At 36.1% G+C, this 12334-nt stretch overlaps 1 protein-coding gene across 1 annotated transcript in view; it reads right to left on the reverse strand.

Annotated features, from left to right (window-relative positions):
• Window positions 1-12334, reverse strand: part of LOC136859016 (death-associated protein kinase 1) — a 1193585-nt gene that overhangs the window by 670852 nt on the left and 510399 nt on the right. Inside the window, exon 18 of the mRNA XM_068225494.1 lies at window positions 7919-8107. Within this exon, the coding sequence (XP_068081595.1) occupies window positions 7919-8107 (189 nt within the window). The remainder of the gene's footprint in view (window positions 1-7918; window positions 8108-12334) is intronic.

Below are 12334 nucleotides of genomic sequence, written 5' to 3' on the forward strand. Positions count from 1 at the left end.
ACTGTGACATCGTCCGAGACACGCCATGTTTAATTTCTAACCTCTGTGACATCGTCCGAGCCGCACCATGTGGGATCTACATTCAAAATTGTTAGGTATGAGGATCCACCTATTCAATACAAGAAATTGTGATAATGTATTATAAAGTCATCACTTATTCATTTTATTTGGGTCTGGTTTCAGCAATAGGGTAAGCCATCATCAGCGTAGGAAGTAAGACAAAGACACTGGACATAGAGTACATTATGTTTCTTAAAATTAATAACATAACAATACTTTGTCCCTGCATTGCACGAGGCCATAGCCCTTAGGGGATTCATACGGCTAATTTATTTATTTATTTTATTTATTTTACTTTGTTAAAATGTACGTGCTTGAACTGAATTACTTTACATATGTACAAGGGTTTTTATCATTAAAATTGAATACAGAAAGGTGTACACTAAAATATTTGTACAGTTAAAATTACAAAAGTGGAATGTGCTTTTTTCACATTGTAAGAACAATATGGGTTGTTAGCTACTTTGTAGTCATATAAATAGGCTGATGGACTAGTTACAACAACCAGTTGTTTACTCAAAGTTCCTCGTAGATATTCAGTAATTATTCAACTTGGATATAGCAATGTGTGAAGTTTAAATAAATGTCTTATATGGCTAAAATATAGCAATGGCTTCTGTGTCACAAGTTATTATATCCACAAAAGTTCAGTAAACAAACAGGATAAGTCCATTGTATAGCTTGGTCTGCATGTCCGCAGATGGTAACTATTTTCCAGTTCATGTGGTACATGTAAAATTTGGTTTATCTATTTGAACATCTTGATTAAATTTTTAAACATTTGTAATCAATATAGATATGCCGAAGAGCTAGTTGCTACAACCTGTTTTTCAAGTGAAAGAAGTTCCTCATAAATGTGTGCTAATTAAAATTTCTGAGGCATTCAACTTGGACTAAACATTGTGTGGATTTTGTATAAAAATATCTTATATATCCCTAAAAGTTCATTAAGTAGAATGGGTAAGTTCATTGTATGGCTTGGTTTTTTTTTTTGCATGATCGTAAATAGCAACTTAAGGAATTGTAAGTTAATATAGAAGAACAGGGGAGGTTTTGAGAGAGTAGTATTATCGAGTGGATCTTGTAAAAACTCTGGAAGTATCTCGAACCAAAGACGGAACCTAAAAGAAGAAATTGAGCCACGTGTTAGCATGACAATGGGACAAATGCCTGGGAGGAATTATATGTAAATAGAAACTCATTTTGAGTGCCAAGTTGAATGTTGAAGAGTAAGAGAGGAACTGATAAGCTGAGTAGCAGACAGCAGACCGTCAGAGAGAGCAGGGGGAGGTATTAGGTTGGGGAAGGGGAGGTCACGGTAGAGGAGGGACACAGATCGGGAGAGCGGGGACTACGGTGGGGCAATAAGCAAGCGTGTTATGTATTATTTTGCGAGTTGATTGATTTTTTGGTAATTTCAGACTGTTAATTATTGAGATAAGTGTTAAATTAATAAACTTCATTGTTTGTCCTTACTGAACCAAGATTACAACTTTTATTATAATTTGGATCCACCTTATTCAATACATAAAAACTATTGTTTAGATGAAATTACAACATATATTTCAATCAGAACTAGTTTCGACGGCCGTCTGCGTCATCATCAGCTGATGTAAGTTCTTGGAAAAATTGGCAATCACATAAGTTTATCTACGTCAAATTGAGCACAATTTAAAACCATAGTATAATTGTAACACAGTTTTGTCTGTCCAATACAAGTGCTGTCACAGTTGTTACAGTGAAATCTATATACATCTGACTTGTCGAAAGGGTTAGAAACATTGAGTTAGAATTATGCAGTATGTCGAGATTTCTATTATTGGTTCTGAAAAAAATGTTAGCGTTATGCTTCTTAAAAATGTTTGTGACCCTTTAAATGTTGGGATTAAAGGTGAACGATGAGAAGGTTTTGGATTTATCTATTTTTTTCTTTAAAGTGGATTGGGGTCAGTGTCTGAATTTATTTATTATGCATTCTATGAAGTTATGGTTCTAGCCATTGTGGAGTGCAATATTCCGTATTGTACCAGGAAAGCCTAGGTCCTGGTCCATATCAATCGAAAGAAACGTTATTCCAGCATAAAAGATCCGACCGACGTATGAACATCTATGTAAAGAATGTTCCAGTATGTGCCAGACCCCACGAGTGCACTAGGCGGAGTCAAGTGACGTCACCTGTCGCTCGAAGCTCACCTCCCCTAGAGATATTTCTCGAAAAGAATTTTTCTTTTGCCAGCTTTTCAACGCCTTAACCAATTTCAACGGGACAAACGCTGAATCGTAGCGGACGTCATAAAAGTTAATAATATATAAGTAATAATAATAATAACGTAAATGTTTCCACCTTTTCAATACAATATATTCACAAAATTACAAAATTATACGGTACTAGTTTCGACCCATCTAGGGGTCATCATCAGCCGTATTGGAGCAAAGATCATTTGTGGCGAAATCCTAAGACAATATTATTTTAAAGAATAACAAGTGAAATGAGATGTTATGGTAATAGTTAATAATACAAGGAATATACATACTAAGAGGTTTTTAACAAAGAATAAAGTATAAATGGGGTGTTGTAAAAATTATAATCATGGAAATCAGTAAGTTCTTGTATTGAAATGAAATATGGCTTAGGAAGAGGGCTTAAGGTGGGGCTGAAGGGTGCGGGAGAAAGTGTAATTGTCTTGGAAAAGTACCTTTGATTAAATTTAGGATTGAGTTTAGGTTGGCTGCATTATTGTTTCTGAGGAAATTGATAAATAGATCGAAGAGTATGTTGGGTTTCTCTGAGATTTCATTGAGATTGTGACTGGCATTAAAGTATTGGTCTAGGTGTATGTAGTAATTTTCCATTATGTTCAGTAAAGGGCCCTTGTTTGCTAATACGAGGATGTCCATGTCTTGTTCAATATTGGTGAAATTATGGTTATAAACTTACTGATTTCCATGATTATAATTTTTACAACACCCCATTTATACTTTATTCTTTGTTAAAAACCTCTTAGTATGTATATTCCTTGTATTATTAACTATTACCATAACATCTCATTTCACTTGTTATTCTTTAAAATAATATTGTCTTAGGATTTCGCCACAAATGATCTTTGCTCCAATACGGCTGATGATGACCCCTAGATGGGTCGAAACTAGTACCGTATAATTTTGTAATTTTGTGAATATATTGTATTGAAAAGGTGGAAACATTTACATTATTACTATTATTACTTATATATTATTCTCAGTTCAATACGGACCAAAAACATGAAATTCATAACCATCAATAAAAGTTAATCCCTGTGAATTTCGAATTAATTCATCCCATGGTTGTTGAGTTATAATAATTTAAAGTCTAAAAGATATTACGCACTCACGGTCACATGGCCAAGAGATGCTACCCCTCCCAGCACTGGTATCTATATATGTCAAGGCCAGCCAGCAAGCAGGCCAGTACAAGGACGAGTATACAGCTGTGTGTGAGTGAGACAGAGGAGAGATCGACCCGCGTACAGTATGTTCGCGCAGTCACGGTGAAAGCAAATACAGTAGAGACAATACACGACACTGAGCGAGATATCGAGGGACAGCTATTGGAGCTCACTCTAGCGGATAGACCTGAACGGTACTGATTCTGTCATAAGAGCACGTGTATTTTTGTGTGAAGTTTTTGGTGTTATTTATGCGTTTTCAGTGAGTTGGCATAATTAAATAGTAGCGTGTGTCATTCCTTGATATCTCCTGTCAACATGAGGGGAAAGGTATGTGCTGTGTTTGGCTGCAGTAATTACGAAGTAGAGAAAAATGCGCGCTCGTTCTTCAGGTTCCCTCGTGACAAGAACATGTAAGTAATATTGTGTTTGCAGATATATTCTTCCAGTGACAGTGATTTTTATAGTACTTCATAATCTTCTGACCTGCTCGACCCATATTTTAACGGGCTTAAAATATAATACGCATATTTTATTGTGTAGTGCAGCAGTTAACCTTCAATACCGATGTGTTGTTGTAGGTGTGATCTGTGGGTTTTGAAATGTCACAGAAGCGATTTGGATAAAGTGTACAAGAAAGAAGGGACGTTACGCTTGTATAAGAATTATAAGATCTGTTCAGATCATTTCCAGGCCAGCGACTTTAAAAATCCTCGACTATACAGCCAAGGGTATGTTACATTTTTACTCTGATTGTACGTAAATATTCCTCAAAGCATCACTATCGACAACATTTTCAAACTTTTCTTTCTTTTATCCCTCTTCTCAGATTAAAGCCGAGATTTTATAGATTTTCTTTCTGTTAGTAGGCTTCATGTTAAGAGGAAAATTGTCCAGCTATTAAATGTTAATTCATTGCATCATATGTGTAAGGAATGTGCCGATATTTTTATTGACAAATGTCTTAATGTGATGATACAATGTTTTCAAATGAGGAAAAAAGACAAATCCAACCGTAAGATTTCAGGCAGGTATGCTAAAGCTAAAAAAGTAATGCATAAATGGAAGATCAAGCCATTTCACAGCAGTCCATTTCACACCTTGTTTATATGTCTAATTTCAGTCTTTGAATAATAACCTTTTAAATAATTCTTCATTCATTTATCTAGAATTGCTTTAGCTACTTCGAAGTTAATATCTCAATACCACTTTCTTTCTAGACGTAATTTATTTATCCATTTCCGTATATACATTTCCATTGATATTTGAATTTAGCGCGATTTGTTCAGGTCAAGTTACTAGGAGCGCCACCGTCGAATTGTCTCCCATTTTAGCAAGGCGAAATCCGTAAGTGTCGTGTATTGTCTCTACTGTATTTGGTGAAAGTACTTGCCGTCACATTTCCGGAACACGAAGTTATATCGCCGACAGAATTATAAAAGACGTCGCACTGTGTTTAGTACATCGCGTCGCGACTACAGTCTAATCCTAAAGACATTTAAGAATATAATACGAGTGAACTTATTGAAGTGCAAATATCAACTATTTAACGTTCACAGAATATGTCATTACGTGTAGACTTAGGTTACTTCAAATGATATTGAACTTCTACAGAAACTAATGTGTAGAATCACCAGAACTCATTTCTTTTCGAGTATTGAACTGTATTTCTTTATTCACGCCACATCAGTATACGACTTACAGTAGTAATTTGAGTGAAAACTAAGAACTTTTTCTGAGGTAATATGACGTTATAATAACAAGATAAGCAGAAAATAATCCTTAGTGACTTAATGACTGTGTTCAAAGACTGTGATTATCGACTATGATTTGCCTTTTCAAGTGTGAACTGTGTAATTATGAACGTTTCAGTAACGACTTTAAATAGTATTTCATACAGGAAGGACTGTGATTCTTCATTTAACGTCTTGAAATTCAATTACGCCATAAATAGTGTTCAACAGTAAATGACAGTGTCAGTGATAACTACTCGCACTAAGTGAATTTTTCGTGTGCGAAAAATCACCCTAACAAGCTGCAATTCTACATGATCCAGTTCCAGCCGTCATCACCTCATCGGGAACGTCAACATGGTGTGTTAAGGGAACATCGCCGATCCTGATTCTCCACGGAACATTCCAGATGTCCATCCTTCGACATTTTGTAGCAACATTTCTTTCCGTAAGTGAGTAGTAACAAACTGACTAAAATTTTTTCATTAATTTTGAACAGTGGAAACTTCAGTGCCGCGTGTGAACAAATATTTCAGAGTTCTCATAATTTCTCAGAAGTGATTAATTTAATTTCAAATTTCATTTTTATATCTCACAGAAAGACTTTAGGCTTTTCAAGTGTGCTATATATCAAGGTTTACAAACTGAAAACTGAAAACTTTTAACAGAAATTTAATTTCTCATATCAACTTACAATTACACGTGTGTGCTTAGGTTTAGAAAGACTTTAGGTGGAAATTCAATACCTCATATTCTCACATATGAAAGACTTTGGAATCAGTGATATTTATTCCATTTTCATGAACAGAATTCAGGAGGATTACGTTCAAACTTTTAATTTCAATGCCAGATTTGAGTCCAATAATCATATTGCAGGGTGAAGAATTAATAAATTGTTTTGAAAAAAAAAATTTTTAACCATCTATTATTCGCTCTGCGAGTCTATCCTACTCTGTATCGGCTCCAAAATCAAGTTCCACTCCCTGAGGTCCTACTCATGCCCTTTACCCAAAAACTTTTCCTGGTACAGTATAGTGTTCAACTTTTTGTTTAAGTCTGATTTGGACACAGGTATATTGAAATGAAAGGAAATGGCGTATGGCTTTTAGTGCTGGGAGTGTCCGAGGACATGTTCAGCTCGCCAGATGCTCGCCAAAGGCCAGCATGCTAACCATGAAGCCATGAAGCCGGACATAGGTATATTAAAAGCACGGTGTACTAGACTGTTGTAGATAGCACGCTTGTGGTTGGCAAGGTGTACTGAATCCTGTCTGATAGTTGTGGCAGTGTGTGTAAGCTTTCTGGAAATTTTGTATTTGAAAGAAAACGGAAATCTAGTGATGATTAGGTCTAAAATGTTAATGGCATTATGAACTTCTGATTCTATTGTAAATTTAATCTCTGTGTTGATGTTATTAGGATGTGCTAAAGCAGTGGATGTGTCACTGGGATCTCTAACCTATTGTTCGCGAAAGGTCTACAGAATCTTTATCAAAATACAGGTTATTGCCGTAATATCCACGTATATCATTAATTTGAAATAAGAGAACTGACCTTGAAGAATTTTTAATTACTACGAGATTCAAGGAAAAGTAACACAAAATGACGTAAAAGTCGTGCTTTTTATTTTTATCGTGTATATCATGATTGGCATGGTTTGATACCATTATGTATAGTAGACTATGAGCATGTCAGGCTCCATGGCTAAATGGTTGGCACGTGTTGGCCTTCAGTTCAAGAGGTCACGATCGGGTCAGAGATTTTAACTTTCGTTGGTTAATTCCGACAGTTTGGGGGCTGTGTGTGCATGTCGACTTACGCATTAGGATTCATCTTAGGTAGAGCCGCATATTCGTAAGCATGTAGATCGCCTATCACGCGACAACTCGAAAGATCTGAACCCGCTTCGGAGGCCACACGCAATTATTATTATTATTATTATTATTATTATTATTATTATTATTCTTTGTCGTTTAGGCCTACTGAGGACCACGGGGCTCGTATCTACTCTTGGGTAAAGTTGTTGCTTTCTTCTTCTTCCAATACTCCTTCATTTGCTTCATCTTTCTCTCCTCGGTCCACTTAGTTCCTGTAGTCTTCTTACTTGTAAGGGACGTTGGAAAAACTCCGTGTCGGATGGCTTGACGGAACAGTAGTCGGTCATGAGTTTGTCCTGGTGGGATATCTAGTTGTTCTATATTATTATTATTATTATTATTATTATTATTATTATTATTATTATTATATTTATACAATGAAAAATGCCCAAATACAGTATCCATCTTTTATTATTTTGCTTTCCCCCTATTTTATGTCACCCGCATTTATCGTTTTCCCGCATCCAATGTCATTTTACCCCTTCCCCTTGAAAAACAATGCATTGAGGTTTTACTGTATATATATATATTTTTTTTTTACAATTGGCTTTACGTTGCACCAACACAGATAGGTCTTACGGCGACGATGGGATAGGAAAGCCTTTGGAGTGGGAACAAAGCGGCTGTGGCCTTGAAAATATTATAAATACTAGCTAAATATATTCATGGGTTTACAAGTCTATGTACCTCATAATTTTTGTCTGACTCATCCCATGATGTGTTATATTTCTTCATTAACACCATACTCATTTTTTACCTAGTAATTACAAATCCTTAAAAATCTACACTTAAAGGTTAATGATGTAGTGGCACAATTACTGACCTCACCCATAAGCTGCAACTGTTGCAACAGCTCTTTCATGTGTTCTTCACCAGCCAGAGGATTCACATTACAATGCAGCAAATCAACAAATGAAGGCCATGGCAATATAGGGAAATTCTGTGAACTCCGTCGCACAGTATTTAGATAGTTGACCACACCTTCCAGGAAACCAGTCCACTTTGGTACATCCTGTATGAAAATCAAGACACATAATTTGATATACCATACTTAAGTATGTAATACCACCACTCATCTGAGTAAAACAAAGTTTCATCTTGTTCTCCCAGATATAATACATTACCTATAAAATGGTAAGTTCTGTAAGTGAATGCTAAGATCCACAAGACAGTTCTGCATATTTCTAACAAGCTCAAGTTGAGAAACAATATACCAGTATTTTATCACTTGGGAAAAAAAAAGCAACATATTCAAGAAAGAATAGGTAACATGTTTTTGATATTCATGATCAATCCCACTTGCAGGTATTGTATATGATAATTTCAGAAGTGCCACACTATTAAATGCAAAACTTACAAGACAAGCATAATTGTATCAGAAAAATATTATGCATGCATGCATCTTTATGATGACAAGGGTAGAAAGTTAAACTCTCACGCATTTATGATGCCTGAAACTGTGTTGGTATATAAATTCTACACAATCATTCCTCCATTCTTTTCATTACTTCATTTCCTTTTTAGTGGTTGACCTGAGAAATGCTGGAATAGGAAAGGGGTAGAAATATGAAAGTAGCAGTCACGGCTTTAATTTGGGCGGAACATCTGCCTCCTAAATGGCAAGCTTACTCCTATACTATCTGTACATATTAGTCAATCTGTTAGGTCCACTTTCAATTACTTGAAGGAAAACAGTAATTGAATTGGTCAGTGAATAAAGGAACTAACAAGGAAACCCTTTCATCTGAAGTCATTCACCTGATTGAGATTTGGTACAATGACTTTAGTAGGAATGTTTTATTCACCCATATCAAAATTAGATGCCCAATCATATATTGTGGAACTCTTCTGGATGGCATCTAAGACAGGGTAGTTAATTTTGTTCCATGACTGTGTCCATCAGAGGTCTTAAACATGCCAACAACAACACTGAGTGTCCAAACATTACCTTCCTTTCAAAAATAAACTAGTAAAGCCGGAACTGAACTCTTGTTTAGATCATAAGTAATACACACTACCACAAACCACGGCAAATATTAAATAACAGATGTACCCGTGCTTCACAATGGTATTCTATATTGTATATGGATTTCTATGTAAATTATTGTACACGCAGTGAGTAAGATTTTATTAAATTGCATGTCTCTTAGCATTATCTGGGAAACACCATCACAAGGTCCCATATCCCCCCCCAAGTACGGTGCGAGTTGTGATGATAATGGCAGGCCCCTTTCCTAATGCCAGTCAAAATTGTGTTATGATGTTAGCATTGTAACGAGAGACTCCTTCTAATGCTAGTCACAATCAGGTTGGGGAGTTTTGATTACAATAGCCAACACACTTGCCTACTACCAGTCACAACTGAGATTTGGAATTTTGTTATAATGACAGGCCTGCTTGCATACTGCCAGTCACAATCGAGTTGGGATGCTCTCATTATATTCACAGATATTCTTGCATACTACACGTTACAGTCAAATTGGGGAGTCTTCATTATAATTAGAGGCACACTTTTTTACTGCCAGTCACAGTCAAGTTACGGAGCACTCATTATAATGGCAGGTCATCTTTCCTACTGCCACCCACATTCGACATGGGAAGTTTTGATTATAATAGCAGGCCACCTTGCCTATTGTCAGTCACAATCTAGTCAGGGAATTTTATTTATAATGATTGGCACCCTAGCCTACTGCCAGACACAATCGGGTAGGGGAATTTTGACCAAAATTACATGCGCCCTTGCCTTCTGCCAATCAAATCGAGAATGGAATTTTTCATTTCAATGGCAGGCCCCTTTTGCTAATGCCAGTCATAGTGGAACTGGGGAGTTTCAGTTATAATGGAAGGCCTCCTTTCCTACTGACAGTAACATACAATGCGGGGAGTTTTGATTAAAATGGAGAACACCTCTCCTACTGACAGTCGCTGTCAATTTGTAGAGTTTTAATTATAGCTAGATATACGAAAGTATATGCATATGTATCATTGCAGACCTTCATTTCAAGATTAACTGCTGCTAAACGGTAAACCATATTGAAAAACTGATTGTGCCATTAGACACCATTTGTTAGCATTCTATACGGTTGGTCCTTTGGCATTTTCTCTTATTTCTTATATTTATGGGTTAGATTGAGTTAGAACCTTTGAATAGGGTGAAATCTGGTAGTGTTTTCACACATTGCTTTATTTTTCACATACTTATGTGGCAGTTGGAATCATAACAAAATGCCCAGCATATGGTCACTGTCAGCACGAGTGTGCATGCCAATTTTGATGATTGTATCCTCCTTATAAGTGTGTCAAATCATAAAATATATGTGTAAAAAGTACAAAATTTATCTAAATTTGAGAAATGCAAGTCTATCTAATGTATAAGGGATCGAGATACGACAAAAAGTTATAGGACCAAAGTTGCAGATCTCTCCAAATTGAGCAACAATTGTGCTATCTGTTTCAGGATACGACTTACTGTTTGGCCACTAATTACCTCAAAATGAATGTCTGTACAGTCATTAAAATTGCCTCGATATCTCAAAATATTCTTGGGGGGTAAAAAGTTAAATCTGAATTCTTCCATAGGCTAAGGACTAAAAGCTATTCTTTTGTCAAATTTCAATTTTCTAGCTCGTCTGGCATATTGTGCCACCATCTTGACTTGGGGGGGGGGGGGGTCCTTCCAAGAAACTTTTGAACCCATGAAAACTACAATTCATTGCTTTAGAAAAAAAAAAAAAAAAAAAGTTATATATATATATATATACACCCCACTGGGTGAATGAAACGCTTACATTTGCGTTCTTATGTTTAGCCCCAAATTTGAAAACCACCCAGCCTGACCCCTCAGGGAATGCTGGGAATTTTCGATTTTCCTAGGGATCCTGAAGTCAACTACTCTGGTAGCGAGTTTTAAGTTCGTAAGATGCCTGGAACTGCCTCATTAATTCACATCTATTTTCATTCTATACCTTTATAGATTGTGCCATCCCAACTTCCATTTATATATATAGATAGATAAGCACGGGCACGTTTATAAGTGCATATTTATTGCTCCTGAACGGTACGTCATATCGACAAACGGATTGTGCCTTTCAGGCGCTCTTTTTATCATTCTACATGGTCGGTCCTATGACAGTTTCTTTTATCTCCCATATTTATGGGTTAGATTAGTTAGAAACTTTGAATACGGTGAAATTTGAGTAAATTTTTAACTTTTTATATTATTTTTTGCTGATTTATGTGGAAGCTAGAATAATGAAATCTGGCTCACATATGGCCATCAGTCGTGTCAATGTGTGTGCCAAATCTTTCCTGCAAGTGTTTCAAATTATAAAATATGCATGTAAAAAGTACAAAATTTATGTAATATCTAGAAATTATGCTCTATCTAACGTATAAGGGATCAAGATACGACAAAATGTCACTGGACCAATGTTGTAGATCTCTTCAAGGTGAATTCAAATGTGGTATCTGCTTTGTGATAACACTTACCGTTTAGCCACCAAATACTTTGAAATGAAGAACGGCACAGTCAATAAAATTTCCTCCACATTTCAATTTTTTGGGGGGTAAAGAGTTAAACATTTGAACATTTTGGAATTTTTCCATGAGTTACAGGCTTAAAGCTACAATTCTGCCAAATATTAATTTTCTAGCTGGTCTGGCAAATTGTGCCGCCATTTTGATTTGAGGGGGGAGGGGGAATTAGGACTTTCAGGAACTTTTTAAGCCCATGGAAACTATAGGTAATCACTTTCGAAAAATATACCCCACAGGGTGAAAGAAATGCTTACTCTTGCGTTCTTATGCTGAGCCCCAAATTTGTAAACGTCTTCATCATTGCCCCCTTGGGGACTTCTTGGAATTTTCAATTTTTCTAGGGATCCTGAAGTTGTCAGCTATTCTGGTAGTGAGTTTTAAGTTTCTAAGATGCCTCAAAGTGGCTCAAAGTGCCTCATTAATTCATGTCTATTTTTAAACCTGACTTCCAAGAATAAGCATAGATGATGGAGACTCCGTATCAGACATGGGGTAGGAATTTAAAAAACTGGTGCCACCTATGTACTCATGGTACAGGTATCATTTTCCACGAAGACTGTTCCTTAGCTAACATTTAGTTACCAACTGATACCTCTGATGCAGTGATTTATTCATATAGAAGAGTAAAAGGGCTTAGTGTCTCAAGTTTAACAGTTTAATTGTTGTCAAATCCTGGACAGATCTCATAATGAATTCAAAAATC

This window comes from Anabrus simplex, chromosome 1, assembly GCF_040414725.1.
Source record: "Anabrus simplex isolate iqAnaSimp1 chromosome 1, ASM4041472v1, whole genome shotgun sequence".
Lineage (NCBI taxonomy): Eukaryota > Metazoa > Arthropoda > Insecta > Orthoptera > Tettigoniidae > Anabrus > Anabrus simplex.